Source organism: Phacochoerus africanus, chromosome 10 (genome assembly GCF_016906955.1).
Source record: "Phacochoerus africanus isolate WHEZ1 chromosome 10, ROS_Pafr_v1, whole genome shotgun sequence".
NCBI classification, from domain to species: domain Eukaryota; kingdom Metazoa; phylum Chordata; class Mammalia; order Artiodactyla; family Suidae; genus Phacochoerus; species Phacochoerus africanus.
In genome coordinates this window covers 132777955-132794535 of record NC_062553.1, presented here as the reverse complement: position 1 = coordinate 132794535, position 16581 = coordinate 132777955, and the positions used below count along the sequence as shown (strand labels likewise).

The window sequence follows — 16581 nt, the reverse complement described above, 5'->3', positions numbered from 1 at the left end:
TCCTTAAGAAGAAATTGCATTATAAGGCCAATGCTTCTCTTTTTAACACATTGGCCCACAAATACATATAAAAATATCACAGTGGGAGCAGGGCTTTTGTGAAGCTCTCCCAGCAATCTGCTTCCTCCTGCACGTGGGCACATATTCATCCTTCCTACAAAATACTACAAAACGTCTCTTTAAGGATCACTGTGAAACTACGTGCCACATAGGCAGTGACAGGGGGTTAGGCTTCTCGGACTGTCAACTTCCCATTCTGAAAGGAACCCCAACCACAGGCAGGACCTTCACTTTTTTCCAAGAATATATAGTCCAGGGGACTTGGCAATTCCCTTGGAAGTAACAGGTGACTATAGAGAAAACCATTTGTTGTTGCTGTTGCTTTTTAAGAAAAAAAGACTCAGTGCAAAACACACTATACTCTGCAAACCTGGTAAATCACAGACACTATGGTAAAAGGCCCCAGGATAGTGAGGCTCTTGGTGGGCTTTTGAAATGACGATTCTCCTTGTTGGCCCATCACCTAGCTTGCTTTGATAACCTCGCAAAATCAATCCTATAAGCAGTCAAGAAGCGAACCCTTAGTTCAATTTGTACATAATAGTTCAATCCGTGGAGGATTTGCTCAATCTTTTTTCTTGCCCATCGGGGAGGTCTGACTCCAGAGAGCCATGCGACAGGAGAGATCAGGCTGGTAGAGTTTCGGGGAGGTAGCCATAGCAGGGGAGGGGCACTGGCTAGTTCCTGCCTGGTCTCATCTGAGTGGGGAAAAAAAAAAATCCCTTCCGCACATGTGAGAGAGTCTACCTGTCAAGCACGTCTAAGAGGCTGGCTGGAGATGTTCTTCTATCTTCTGATGTCATTTTATGGCGGATGAAATTCCCTTGCGACTCACTCTCTTTCAATAGCTGCCTGCTCTCTGCACTTGATCCCATGTGGCTAAAGAGCTGGGAGTGGAGGGGCCACAGGAAGAGCAAGAGAAGAGCACAGAGAAAGGAGTGAAGATGCAGGAATACAGAGGAGAGCTGCTTTAAAAAAAAAAAAACAGGAAGGGAGGAACACTGGGGGGAGTAAAAGTGGGCGTGTGTGAATGGGGAAGCATCTTAAAACTCAGGCTGTTGGCAATAATAGCCAAAAACAATGGCAGCGAGATGGAAACACGGGGCCACTTCTATTCCAGAGACAGGCTGCACCGTCTAATGATTTTTCCCTCCACTTGAAACAAGGGACCTCTGGCCAGGACTCCTACTGTGTGAGGCACTCCCACGGCGAGGGTGGGGACCGGCTATCGCTGGGCGAGACACAGCTTCCCCACGGCTGGGTTTCAGGCAGTGTTCAGCGCCCTGGCGTTCCCACCGGCTGGGTTTTCAAGGGGGTTCCATTTGCCAGTCATCTCACACGCCTCGGCCGCCCCTCCACGGGGTCCCCCCCTTCTTCTTCAGGGGGCACATCAGCCCTCTGATGAGCCCCAGAACCGCCAGAGGGCAGAGAGCTGTGCTGGATGCTTCACCAGACTGAGGAAGAGGAGAAGCCCTGACCCGGCCCCGATGTTTGCTGAGCAGTCACCCTGGTGTCCCCTGGCATACACCTCAGGATGCATCACAGTGTCTCCTTAAGTGCTCAGCAAAGCTAAACTGGGGAGATGTCGCACACCTCTGACGGAAATGCTTCCTGGCTTTTAAGACACTCGTATTGCTAAAGCAGTGTATTGAGCATCAGTAACTCCGGGGCAGAGTTGTTGCTGTCACATCAGTTGTGGTACAAAACTCGGAGGATCAGCCCTCCTTGGATGGTTGAAATTTATGGACATGAATAAACAAACATGAACCGCCAGCCACACTACGGAGTTGGGGGAACCCCTGAGCAATGTCTGGGGCAAATGTTTTCAGATGCTGACCTGAGGCTCGCCCTGGGCTTCGGGTATTTTTAAAATGAATTGTTATTGTTTTTAAACACCAGCAGAGGGAAGTAATAGTTCCTCCCAAAAGAAAACCCTGGCAAGGTATACACCTGGAAAGTGGCACACTCATGGAAAATACGCCCCACAATCTGAAAATAGCCCAGGGAGGCTCCTTTTCTGTTCAGGATACCAGAGGAAGGCAAGCCCACTCTGTTTCAGGGAGGGACCCTTACCCCCAGATATGTACACAACCCTGCCTCACCGCCTGTCACTCTCTGTCCGGTTGTGACACGTAATTGGTCAATGACAGATGGGGTCTCCTTTCCAGAGTACCAGTGTCACTGTCCCCTAGTCTCTGAGTAATAATCTCCTGTAGGTTTTCCTCCACACGGCAACTCTACCCTCCAGCCTCGTCTACCCACTCGCTATCAGAGAAAAGACCCTCAGCTTTTATCCCTACCTTCCTCCTAAAGGTCAAGCCATTTAGTGCCTGGAAACTGTAACCCCCTCCCACCCCACACTGTACATAAGCATCACATATGTTCTTTCTCCGAATTGGTATACAGGTGCCATTTAATCAGTTCAAATTTGGAAGCTACATCTTCAAGGGTCCAAGAGAGCTCACTCCCCCCATAATCCCCCCTTTACAGGATTTCTTATAAGACATACAGCTTAATCAATTAACAAACTAAATAGCTTATATACTGGCAATATATTACAGATGGGCTTATGTCAGAGTAATAGATCACATGAAATGGACCATGTGGTACCCCAGTGCCTGACGTCTTGGTAGAGCCCTGAGGACGCTGACAGCAGCATCTCTAAGTGAGTGGTGCCGTGTGAATACAGACACATGCGGATCTGTATCTACATCCATCTGACTAGGCCAAGAGGAGCAGGTAGATGCAAGATAGAGACACACACATGCTGGAGGAGGCCACTGCAAACCTTGTCATGCCATTTGAAAGGGCAGTTACGGGCCGCTGGTTCTGCAGCCATCAAAATTACACTTTATGGAAAAGGCTTCTCTAATTGTGTTGGATTTGCCTTCTGTAGTAAAAGCATCATTGGAAGAAGACCAAAGCAAAGAGCAACTAGAAGTTAAATAGACGTTTGGCTTAGCTGCAACACAGAACTCTGGAGAAGAAGCAGGCTGAAAGATTCGTTTCAATTTTTAGGCTTGGATTCTCTCCCTGGCCATTTTCTTGTCGTGGCGTGTCTGTGTGTGTGTGTGTGTGTGTGTGTGTGTGTGTGTGTGTGTGTGTGTTTGTGTGTGTGTTCCACCACATCATCTCCTGAAGAACGCTGGGTTTCGCAGGCAGGCGGCTAGTCACCTGCAACAACCCAGGGGTCCCGCCGAGGCTTCCAGGCTGCTGTCAGTGTCGGATGCCAGGGTCTGGTCGGTGGACATGGAGGAGATGTCGTTGACAGAAGAGGAAGGAGGGAGGCTCTCACTGCTGTTCACTGCTGCACCTGCGCTAAGAAAATGAAGACCAACATGACTCAATCTGGAACTAGACTCAGCTGGATGTCACTCAGGAGGCAGGCTGGGCAAGGGCGGCAGGGGACGTCTGCTCCCTCCCTCATCTGACCAGCCTTCATGGAACAACGAATACAGAGCGCTATACTAGGTGGTGAAAATCAAGATAACAAGGCAGCATTTCAGGGCACAAGTTATTCACAGGCTAAATGGGAAGTGTCCAATCTCACTTCACTCGTAATGCTCTGGAAAGAAAATAAAAAATAACTCCCCCCCAAACACACTAAAGCCCCCAGTCACCACTTGCATTTGCATTGCTGTAATGCAATTGGCCTTGGGTGGAGCCAAGGCACATGCATTTTTTAAGAACTCGGCAGAGACTGCGGAGTCAAAGACGGAAGGCCACTCTTCAATGGAGAAGGCAAAGGAGCAGGACCCTTTAAAGTACTTGTCTGAACCTGGATGCTTTTAACTCAGGGAGCTTTTGAAACAAACACATGTAAGGCTCCTATCCCAGAAATATGGGCTGAGGCGAAGGCAGAAATCGGAATTATTTGGAGGCCACAGCTCTAGAGACAGGAAGGTATATTAAGTAAATATTATTACATACTCATTATTTGACATTGAACTTAAAATCCATATCAAAAAGCCAAGTTGGACTGTGGCTGAAAGTTACCACAGACCAAAAAAGGAATGAGAGCCAGAGCACAACTGTGTCTACTTTCCAGCAGGCTTGCTTACCTGGGACTGTCCAAATAAGAACTCTGAATTATTCATTTAGATTAACATGAAAAATTAAAAAAAAAAAAGCGTATCTGCTATGTGGAGACATAAAGATTTTGAAACTCTGAGAAGAAACTTGCTCATGGTAAATCACTCAGTAAAGACGTGCAGAACTGCAGCAGCTTTGAGGACCACAAAGGAAAGATGAGTCAGCAGCACCATAAAACAGAACTGCCAGAGCATCCTGGAAAGGGTCCATGCGATTCTTTTCTTTGTCGATGGTTTAGACTCAAGCAATATGAGTGGTGAAATGCATGTTTTGTGAAATAGCTTGCTATGAAAATATCTAGTAAAATAGGAGATAAAGAATTCTCACTAAATCATAACTTGAGTAGCTACGGTGTGCAAAATATACTTGGTGAAAATTATAAGTTAGAGCAGTATTATCACGTAGATCTAACTAATCAGAAAAAACCTAATGAAGTGGAGAAGTTTACACAATCTCCTTCTTCCTGGGCGAGACATTTCTTGCCTGTGGGGAAAAATGTGATTAAAATGTGACAGTATCTGGAGAGGATCCACGCACCTCAACTAAGACAGATCATACATACCATATACACTTGCAAAGTTTTTGTTTGTTGATTATAACTATTTTTGTATAAATTATGTGAAAAATATAAAATAATATTGATTTAAGATAATATTGATAAGAGATAACAATATGCCCTGATCCTTATATCAATGATAAGAACTATTAAACCCTTGGAATATTTCGTTCTTGCCTTTTTGCTGGGAAGTTTCTCTGTGATTATTTAATGTTTACCATGATATTTTCACGTTCCAGAGCCTTAGGCATTTTTCATGTTACTTAAACATATCAGTACCTCCTACTCTTAAATGTCTCTAGATTTTTTAAATCTGTCTTGTTAACATCTTCCTGTAAATAATTTTGCTCTCATTCTTTGAACAAGATATAAAGTTATCTGGCTTCAGTTTATTCCAACTTGAATTATATCCTTTACAGAGACGCCACAGACCTAGTTCACTTCCTCTCATGACGTATGCAAACAGATTTCACGCGCTGCCAGACAACCCTTGGTTACACAGCCCGAATGCCCAGCTCTCTTTTACCCCTCGATTCTGGATTAAATTCTGCCAACATCCTCATGTTCTCCCATCAGCTTTGATCTCTAGCAATGGGGCATCACTGTGATTCTCAGAATCATCTTTAATTTTCTAAATCATTATTCAAGGGCAGAGAAGAAAGCTATAACAGGATTCTAACGAAGGCTCGACTAATGGTTTTGCCAACAGAATGAAACTACTATCCATTTATCTGCTGGACAATGTACGCCTATTCTACAGATGGCTTTCAAATCATGCTACTAGGGTTTAGACTTTGGTTTGACTTGAAATATAAAATGTTGCTCATATGCCTTTGAGCAATGGCTTCACTGGGATATAATTCATAAATGTAATTTGCACAAGTCACTGTTTTTTGGTTTTTTGGTTTTTTTGTCTTTTTATTTTTTTGTCTTTTTGCTATTTCTTTGGGCCGCTCCCGCGGCACATGGAGGTTCCCAGGCTAGGGGTCTAATTGGAGCCGTAGCCACCGGCCTGCACCAGAGTCACAGCCACGCGGGATCCGAGCCGCATCTGCAACCTACACCATAGCTCACGGCAGCACCGGCTCGTTAACCCACTGAGCAAGGCCAGGGACCGAACCTGCAACCTCATGGTTCCTAGTCGGATTCGTCAACCACTGTGCCACGACCAGAACTCCCCACAAGTCACTGTTTTTTAGGATAGTCACAAAGTTGTACAAGCATCACGACAACCAATTTTGTAATGTTTTCATCACCCCAAAAGGAAATGCTATGCTCCATCTTTTCCCACCCAACCCTAGGCAATGACTAACCTGCTTTCTGTGTCCACACAATAGCCTCTGGCGGACACATTAGACAAATGGAATCATAGCATATGTCATCTTCCTTTCACATGGCATCATGTGGTCAAGGGTCGTGTACGCAATACTTCATTCCTTTTATGCCTGAATGATACTCCCCTGTATGAATACATCACTTTCGTTTCTTTATTTATTAGTTTCTGGTCTTCTGACGGGCGTTTAGGTTGTTTCTACTTTTTGGCTATCGTGAATAATGGTGTCATGAACATTCATGTACACGTTTTAATTTCTCTTGGGTAAATAGCTCAGAGTAGAACTGCTGGGTCGTAGAATAACTACGTTTAATACTCGAGGAGCTGCCAAACTGTGTTTCAGAGTGGCTGCACCAGTTACATTCCTACCAGCAGTGTATGCATGCTCCAATTCCCCGCTCTCCTCTCCATCACTTCTTATTATCTGTCTTTTTGAGGACAGACATCCTAATGTATGGGCAATGGTATCTCACTGTGGTTTCTTTGCATCTGCTTTAATGAATAGGACACTTAATAGATCAAACGGTGACATACACATCTCGAGTATTATAATTAAACATCTGTGTCAGCAGGGAAGTTTTGCTCTTGTGCTTTATCTAAATTACGACAAAATAACCAGATTGAAAGTTTTAAAATAAAGTTTTGGCATAATGCAGACAAAAAACTATCTTAAAATAGTCCTGGTATTCTCCTGAAATAGGCTTTTTCTCCTTTCCTGGTTGGAACTGATTATTGGAACATGTTCTAATTGTTGTATTAAAGCTGAGTACGGATTCAAACAAGGGGAGATAAGACGTAGCTGAACAATACAGACGTGCTACTGTATAAAACAGATGATTAACAAGAACCTACTGTGTAGCACAAGAAAATCTACTCAACAGTGCGTAATAACCTATATGGGAAAAAAAGCATGGTTGTATTTACATGTACGATTGATTCACTTTGCTGTACCCCTGAAACCAATACAACATTGTATTGGAAATTAGGCTCCCTCATAAAAACTATGTTTATAAATAAACCCTCAACAATGGCAGCTAGAGAAATGACAGAAAAACTATTAAGGAAATTTCTCCAGTAAAATGCCAACCGTATCACATCTATAAATAATTCTGGATGAAGGCAGCAAAAGCCAGAGAAGCCTTTTTTTTTTGTCTTTTTTTGTCTTTTTAGGTCTGCACCTAGGGCATACAGAAGTTCCCAGGCCATGGGTCAAATTGGAGCTGTAGCTGCCTGCCTATGCAACAGTCACAGCAACACCAGAGCCGAGCTAAGTCTGCGACCTACACTTACAGCTCACGGCAACACCAGATCCTTAACCCACTGAGCAAGGCCAAGGATTGAACCCAAGTCAGGCTCATTATCGCTGAGCCACGATGGGAATTCCTTTTTTTAAAACATTTTTAAAAATTTTTTTCAGAGAAGCTTTTAATAAACTCTTCAAATACAGGAGATCGCACTGGAGGTTATGCTTATGAAATACACTGCATTCCTCCTGCCCCAATTTATTTATTTATTTCCTTCCTTTTTTATTTAATGGCCACCCCTGCAGCCTATGGACATTCCCAGGCCAGGGATCGAACCTGAGCTGCAGCTTTGGCAACACGGAATCCTTTAACTCACTGGGCTCAGCCGGGAATGGAACATGTGTCTCAGCAGTGACTCAAGCCCCTGCAGTAGGGTTCTTAACCCACTGTGCCACAGTGAGAACTCAAGCACCTATTTTATAATCAGCATATTTTCAACACATTTTGGAATCATTCTCAGTGTCAGGGCATACGCAGAGTTTTGTCAGATAATTATTTCATGTCTGTGTTTCCCTTGCTTTTTCTACTTCTTTCATTATCTTTCTCTGTTTCTCCTCTCTCCTTCAATTTCAATTCTTGAGGGCAGAAAAGTACTCAGTTTAACAAAGTTTGGAGTCACTTTTGTGTGTACTCTCCCAAAGTGGTTGGGTGAAAGGAAAGCAAATCTCTCCCTGCTATGAAACTGCTGAAACTGGGAAAAGCCTTTGGGCTCTAAGGGAAATCACTTTATTGTAGTTGTCTTTCTTCTCCTTTCATTCACCTGCTGCCCTTCTTTCTATGAGGCCCATCTCCCATGTCAGAATGACCCTGCCATTTGTTTTGTCAATGCTCAATGCAAATTATGGTGGGTATTCACCTATTCCAAGTTCAGAATCTAAACTGTGCTTCCAGGGTTCCATAGATTATTGTTTCTGACTTTTTTTTTTTTTTGCAAACAACACACATTTATTGAAAAGAGGTCCCCTCTTCTAATGCTTCCCCTATAAAGTCCCTGCTTCAGTCCCTTGTTGTACAGGAAGGCTTCTCTACATAGAGCTATGGTGGGAGCGAAATGCGTACTGTCTGGCAGTGTGGTCAAGTGGCTTTTCGTGGCTTCTGAGTTAACTACTAGCATTTCATCCCAACTCTGCCTTCATTGATGTCAGGTCAGTAGCTTGAAATTGGTCACAGTGAGAATATTTACACCATAGAAATTATTAAATGCTATAATCAGTCCTTTAAAAAAAAAAAAGAGAGAGAGAGATGCTAAACATTAAGAAATCCCCCACTATAACATAAAAAAAAAAAAAAACCTTTGCTTCTGTATGACTTTTTCTATTGCACTGTAACATATGCTTCCTTTCTTTGGCCACACCCATGGCATGTAGAAGTTCCTGGGCCAGGGATGAAATCTGCACCGCAGCTATTACCAGAGTCACAGCAGTGACGACACTGGATCCTTAACCGGCTTAGCCACGGGGGAACCCCAACATATGCCTCCTTGACTGCAGAATATGGAGAGGGAGGGGCTCTATATTAAAATCACCCAAAGAGCCTTATCTTCCATTTAGACATTCCTAAACTCTCCACCCGTTCTGATGCTAAGCATCCTTATCTCAAGTGAGTCCCTGTTATTTCTGGGAGGTTTCCTTGTAGAAAGAATGGGGGTGGGTGCATGGGAGAGTTTTTGTATTAGATGATCTCCTAGTTTGTTCTAGCTCTAACATTCTATAATAAATGCTTTTAGAAGAACATTAATTTCTATTCATGGACTGCTTTTCCCTCAGCCGTCTTTACAAATCACTTCAGAAAGCAAGCAGCCATGCTATTCTTGAAAATAAATCACTATGCAAGTGAAATCATACAGCTGAGGGGAGTACAATTATTTATTTAGAAATGTATCTGAAGCTCAGAATTATTTCTTATTGATATACAACAATTCCATCAATAAATTTCAAACCTATGTATTATTCTGCAAATGCACATTTAACTTCCTATTTACATTTTTAAAGCATCACTAAAACATGAGAATTTTGTCACTGAGAAACTGCTTTAACTTATTCCCTTGCTGCTGGGCTCCCAGTATTGCCATGACTGAATATTAAGGGAGTCTATGTTGTAATATTACTTCATTCTGGCTATTTACAAGATAAAATGTGATATGCAACATTCATGAGAAAAAGTAAACATAATAAAGAATGCAAAAAAAGTTGACTTTTCAAAAGTTTTCTTAATAATTGCTTTTATGGTTTACTGCATATATACATACCATGCACGCACACGCACACACACACACACACACAGAGGTGTGCTAATAAAAATTTAGCAACTGGGAAGACTGGCTTGATTTATAGTCAGCCAATTTCTATGTCTTAAATCCTTAAATCCTGCATGGTGGGTTTCAAGCTACCAACATGAGGTCAACAAACTCATAGCTGGGTGCACACAAGTGACTCTCATGAGTTGGTAGAGTCACCCAGCACGTGGCTGTCCCATGTCTCTATATGATGCATACAAATGTATCATACATAAATATGTCACATGATATATATTATACATGTGACTTCTCAAACTTAAGCCGGAATATTTTCCTTTAAAATCATGTAGTAAAAGATTGAATCCACAATCATTTCACCTATACATTGTGTAAGCCAGATAACTATAGTTTAGAGCATGTGTAGAAGATACATAATTTAGTATTGTTACCGGTAGTTGGAATGGGTAAAAAATAATCTGGCCTTCTCACACACATGTAGAGCTTAAGCAGCATATTTTAGAATTAATCCTTAACATATTAAGCTGAATAGGTCTGCAAAAAATATTCAGGAATATACATTTCTCCAAAATGAATACATCAAACAATCACCTGAAAGCAGCGAACCTTTATCTGAAGCATCAGCAAATGCCAAACACAACTTTCCGTGCACTTGGCTCATTTATTTCCATGATGATTAGTAGGGCAAATAAACATTCACTGGCATAAAAATGCACTAAATTGCCTACTGTCTTGAAGCTATAATCCTGTCTTGAATTCTGTCTTTGGAATAGCACCAAGAAACATGTTGAGAGAGGGCCTGAGCAGCAATTTTCAGATTCATCAACGTTTATTGAGCCACTATTATGTGTAAGGCATAGCACTCAGGCACTGCTTGGTGCCCAAGGATGAACGCGTACAAGCTTTCTTCTCGGGGATTCACAATCAGCAAGGGCAACAAAACAAAGGCTGTATTCTCTGGGAAGATACGAAAAATCGTTGGGAACAGACATTGTAGGGAAAAAACGGGGCACTGGAGGATGGTTATGTGCCAGCTCGCCCCTGAGTCCCTGGGATGGGCTTCTCAGGGGAAAGAATTCAAGAGCGAGCCATAGTAAAGTGAGCAGGAAGACTGAGAGATACACACGCCATAGGCAGAGTGGGGCCATCTCAGAAGGCAGGAGCAGCCTGAGGCATGTGGCTGGTTAGTTTTTATGAGCTGGGTAATTTCATAGGCCAAGTGGGAGGAATATTCTAACTACTTAGGAGAAGGGGCGGGGATTGTCAGGAATTGAGGCATCGGCCAGTTTTTGACCTTTTATAGTTGGACTCTGAACTGCCATGGTACTCGGGGTCATTTAGCTGCTTACGATGTGTAATGAGGCTCCAGATCCACCGGAAGTCAAATCTTCCACCATCTTGGGTCTAATGGGTTCTACACGGTTTTTGTAGTGTCCTGTCCTTAACAGTTGCGTCACTCTTTTGTTCCTAATGGTCATGTCACCCTTTTTTTCTTTTTCTTTCTTTTTTTTTTGCTTTTCGGGATATGGAAGTTCCCAGGCTGGGGGATGAATCAGAGCTACAGTTGCCACCCACAGCTACAGCCGCAGCAACTTGGGATCCAAGCCGCATCCGCGACCTACACCACAGCTCACAGCAACTCCAGATCCCTAACCACTAAGTGAGGCCAGGGATTGAACCCGCATCCTTATGGATTCTAGTCGGGGTCATTAACTGCTGAGCCATGAAGGAAACTCCGGGTTGTGTCATTTCTTTTAATAGCTGTGCCCTGCCCCCTTCCTTCCTGTTTCAATATGAAAAATATTGGGGGACAAGGCGGTATTCGATGAGAGAACATTGCTGAATGGGCAGTCTTCCAAAAGGTAGGGATCCAGTCAAGCAAGATAGTGGTAATTAAGAAGGGCCCTTGACTGGGTGTAGTGTGAGGGTGGAAAAGTGTGGCATATATTACGGGCAGCCATCATGCCAGGGAGAGCTTGCTAGGCTTAAAGTATAAATGATGCAAAGCCATTGGAGGCATTGATCAGTAAAATTCTTTTTTTCTTTTTTTTTCTTTTTAATGGCCATACCCATGGTTTATGGAAGTTCCCAGGCTAGGAACTAAATCCAAGTCACAGCTGCAACCTATGCCAGATCCTTCAACCCACTGCACCAGGCTAGGGATGGAACCCACACCTCCACAGTGAGCCGCTGCAGTCAGGTTCTTAACCCACTGTGCCACAGCAGGAACTCCCATGGAATTCTTGATCCATCTACAGTTTTAAAAGATCAACTTAGGTGGAGACGGAAGCTTGGAAAATGATTTCAGGAAAGCTTTAATCATAGTGGTGGTAACACAAAGGGACAGTAGTGATCAGATGTAAGATATTTTGCAAGAAAAACTTTTAGGATGCAGAGAGTGATTCTTAGGCACGAGGTGAGTATGGAGTAAAACATCAGCCAGGGGTTTCAGGCTGGAAGGCTGAGAAAACAGAGCTGCCATTAATAGAAATGGGAAGGATTTCCCTGGTGGCAAATGGGTTAAGGATCTGGTGTTGTCACAGCTGTGGCACAGATTCAATTTCTGGCCTGCGAACTTTTGCATGCTACAGGTGGAGCCAAAAAAAAGAAAAAAGAAAAAAGAAAAAAATTTTATGCTGAGTGAGTAAATCCAAAGAGGGAGGATGTGTTTGATTTTCAACAAATTCAACCTGAATTGGCAGCAGTCTCATGCATCTTGGCCCAGTATTCCAACTTCTCTATGACTAAGTTATATTCACCATTAAGTCATTTAGGGGAATTCATTTATTTTCCAGTCCCTCCAGAAATAGAAAACTGCTATATGAACTAGTCTTTGGCTTTTTTCACTTGAAATATATTTCTTGCAAAGCTAGAAGGGTTTACTTGATCAAGACTTGAGTCCATCTATTCAAAGCATATAGAAAATAAACGTCAATAATCTTGGATACTATTCAGGAAAATTATCCAACACCTGGGACTAGTGCAAAAAAAAAAAAATGACCATGTAAACCTTTCATATCATGCTTGAGCTTTTTTTTTTTCTTTCTAAGGCTGCATCTGCCACACATAGAAGTTCCCAGGCTAGGGGTTGAATTGGGCTTGGCCCACGCCACAGCCACAACCACACCAGATGCAAACCCTATCTGGGACCTATGCCACAGCTTGTGGCAACACTGGATCCTTCAACCACTGAGTGAGGCCAGGGATCAAACCCGCATTCTCACAGCCACTATGCCGGGTCCTTAACCTGCTGAGCCACAAGGGGAACTCCTTAAGCATTTTTTAATAATCCTTCCTAAGGGACATCTGACTATTCTGTGGAATATTACTTGACTTAATATTCTCAGTTAGCATCCAGATAGTTTGCAACACTGCAAACCTGTAGAAAATTGATCAAATAAAACTCTTTTTTTTTTTTTTTTCTGTCTGGTAGGAAAGATAACCACAAAGATAGGTTTGGTTGTCCTATAAGACATTTACAGGTTTTAGTTTAATTTAGTAATCTTATTTCAGTATTCTTTTTTCCACGGACTACATAAATCCTGATTTTTCATATCTTCATGGAACTAATTTTGTCATTTTGCCATTGACCTTATTAATGAGTTGAAAGAAACTTGTGCAGTCAATCATTTTCTTTTTGCATACGAAATACAGTTTTAATCATGAAAGTACTAAGCTTTGATAATACACAAACTTTGTTCCCTTACCAAATATTGAAACCTTTCTTTACCTGGAAGACCACGCCTCCCATCCTTTTAAAGATCATTTGATCTCACTTTGCCCTCCTTGAGCTGCACAGTTTGCATTAAATGTATCACGGGAATAAGGAGATTTTTATAGAAGTGTTGTGGAAGGATTGATAGAGAATTACAGATTTTCATGTCATCACAGCTTAACTACTGTGGAGACCTGACTGGAACAGAGGGGAAAGTGGCCGGGGTGGGGTGTCCTGGAGCGGGTGGCATGATTCTGAGCTCTCTGAAAGAAGGAAAGGAGATGAACTGATGATAATTTAACCTGAAGCTGAATAGAAAAAACTCTACTAAAACTGCCCAGTCCCAGGCGGAGATGTGAGGTCACCCTTCCCTGCATCCTGGTATTTCACCTTCTTAATGATTATAGGAAAACACGTTCGGGTCATTACGGGAATTCTTAAGACAAGGAGTCTTTCTGCCTTAGCAGGTGGCATCTTGAGGCTGTTGGATTCAGTCTTTGGGTTCTTTAATCAGGAGCAGATAGGACACGCAGGTAAGTTAGAAACAGCTTCTACAGACTTGTGTCAATACGGATGCTAAGCTGAATAGACTGGGTGGGCGGACAACCAGCCCCAACAATTCCTTCACCCTTCGTGCGGAAAGGAAAGACCGGACATAGAATTGGACATTTTACCAAGTCTGAGGAAAGCATGTCATATCTAAATTGCATCCGTTTGGGTGTCAGAGTGGTTGCGGTGCAAACTAGTTAAAGAGGGATATCAATATGAGGAATTGATTAATTCTTCCGATTTTGTTTCCTGAAACAACTGATGTGCATAGGAAAAAATAGGTACATCAAAGGTAGAACACCAAATCAATTTTCCTCTAAACTAGTAATTTGCAGTCTACGTTTTTGCCAGCATAATCTGAGTGTTGTTTAAAGCTGAAGACAAGCCACGTTTTCTGAAACTATTTCTATACTCTGCTTATATTCAGGAAACAGGTCTTAGGAAAAACAAAGTTATGTAAATTATCTCAAGTAATCCTGCAGGACCTTAGTAGGATCTGAAAAATAAGTCTATGGACAAATGTGCATTATGTTCTGCAGAATGCAAACTGAAAGACTTTCCCTGCTGACTTGAACTGGATCCCGTCTTGGTTAAGGCTTCAACTACCGTCACGCCACCATTAGCAAGAATGCCACCAGTAGAGTGAAATGAAGGAAAAGGCTTTGGCTGGAGGGATTCCTGACTTCTACCATGACTTGGTGGTCAAGAGGGCAGGGTGGCTCTGAATTTCGCTGAGAAGCAGTTACCCTTTAACCAGCCCATGCTAACATTTCTCCAAGATCCCGTATTGTCTCACCATACTTCCTGGAAGAACCCTTGTGCTGGGTAATTATCCAGAATAACTGGCACGAATGCCACACTTAAATATCAAAAGGAATAAAATTAAAACCACTCGAGAGAAACGGACACGTGCTATTTGCTCACATGCTCCGTAAGCAATGCTACTGACTGCAGTTCCTCCTTAGGGCCGAGTTAAATACGTACAGGTCCCTGGGTTAGTCCCTGGGAGTGAGTACCTGAGGGAGAGGGCTGGCCTTTCACGACACCGTTCTTCGTCTTCTCTTCCGAAAGCATCACCTCCTTGTAGATGAGTTCTGTAAGAAACAGCCATCAGGGTGGTAACAATCATTTTCTCCTGATCCCGAGGGGAAACTCAGGAGCGAATGACAGGTAATAAGAATACTGTGATGGGGGTGAGCAAGTTACACAGCAAATGGGATTCCTCTACTCTCTATTTCCACACGTTACTGTTTTCTGCATTATTCGGGGATGTCTGGGAGAGTTCATGTTATCTTTTAAGAATTTTAATGGCTCAGGTTTAATGCTGTCTTTTAAGAATTTCAATGGCTCAGGTTTTTTGTTTGTTTGTTTTTGTCTTTTGTCTTTTTAGGGCCGGAACCTGTGGCATAGGGAGGTTCCCAGGCTAGGGGTCTGATTGGAGCTGCAGCTGCCGGCCTGCGCCAGAGCCACAGCAACGTGGGATCCCAGCCACGTCTGCGACCTGCACCACAGCTCAGGGCCAGGCCGGATCCTTCACCCACTGAGCGAGGTTAAGAGCTCAGTGTTGAACACTGGTTTTCCTTTTTATTCACTCCTTGAGAGATGCACAGTCTCACAGCTCGAAGCTGTTACTTTTTACCAATTTTCCAACTCTCTATCTTTTTTCCAGACTCAAATCTTGGATTCGTAAAGCTAAATGTGCCCCAAATCTGACATTAAAAAATTATTATATTTACTCCCAAACTGGCATCTATTTCAGGCTTTTTGATTGCTAGAGTTAAAATTCTGTATATCTTCACTTCTTTTCACTTTCTCCCATTCGGCTAAAAGTTATTCTGCATCATTCATTCTTGCTTTTCAGTGGCTTACACTTTATATAATCATCATCCTTTACAGGTATTTATTTCGCCGGTTTTTGACGATTTAGTCTATGTCCATTCTCCTCAAGTCATATCCTATCGCTTATCTAATCATGACCCCCTGAGTACCTGGTCTTTATTTAGACCAAATGAAGTCTTTTTCAATCATTATCAACTTTTTTTTTTTTACTTGATCTACTGTTGGTGTGGGCTTATTTTTCCAAACTCTGCAACGTGACTCTTGAGCAGTGGAGTCTTTTTACCACCTTTACAACACACTTTGCTCATTCCTACCCTTTGGTTCCCTTTTATATCTTCATTCTGGTATTTTCTTCTCTTTCTTCTTTTCCCAGCTTAAATTTACTAATGCCTTTACTGGCAGTGCAAACGTTCCTTCCCTTCAGACCTCCCTTTTACGGTTCTCTTCATTTTGTCCTAGTTATCAGTTGTAATCTGCATTTGCTTTTCTCGTATTTATTCTACTTTATAGTTATTTATACTAGTTTTAACAAGTCTTCTCTGCTTTGCTTCACACTGAGTGTGATCTTGTTCATGTAGCATGTGTTTGGAAAAGTTTTGCTGAAAAAAATTAATTGATGTATTCATTCATTCTGTTCTTACTTTGATGGAGATACAAGCTACTCAGATACATATATTTTCTACTTAAGTTCTCCAAGTCCTAAAACTCAAGTGAATGAATTCATATATTCACTGTCTTTTATTTTCTAATCCCTAAAACCATCTTAGGCATAATTTTATCCACTCTATGTGATAATTTTATGTACAAACACAAAATGCTGATTTCTAAAAATCTGAACTGAAGCTTGCCCTCCCACAGACTTGGACAATCAGTATTATT

The 16581-nt window shown here is 42.3% G+C and overlaps 1 protein-coding gene across 6 annotated transcripts in view; it reads right to left on the bottom strand.

The window, feature by feature from the left end:
• Positions 1-2455: 2455 nt before the first annotated feature.
• Positions 2456-16581, bottom strand: part of MAPK10 (mitogen-activated protein kinase 10) — a 507647-nt gene continuing 493521 nt past the window's right edge. For 4 of the 6 annotated variants that reach the window (XM_047798560.1, XM_047798557.1, XM_047798559.1 and 1 more), the window contains 2 exons: positions 14880-14957; positions 2456-3373 (listed from right to left, as the gene is read on the bottom strand). In XM_047798560.1, the coding sequence (XP_047654516.1) occupies positions 3231-3373; positions 14880-14957 (221 nt within the window). In that variant the 3' untranslated portion in view covers positions 2456-3230. Of the gene's footprint in view, positions 3379-14879; positions 14958-16581 lie in introns of all 6 variants that reach the window. The other 2 variants (XM_047798561.1, XM_047798562.1) reach the window with 1 other exon arrangement.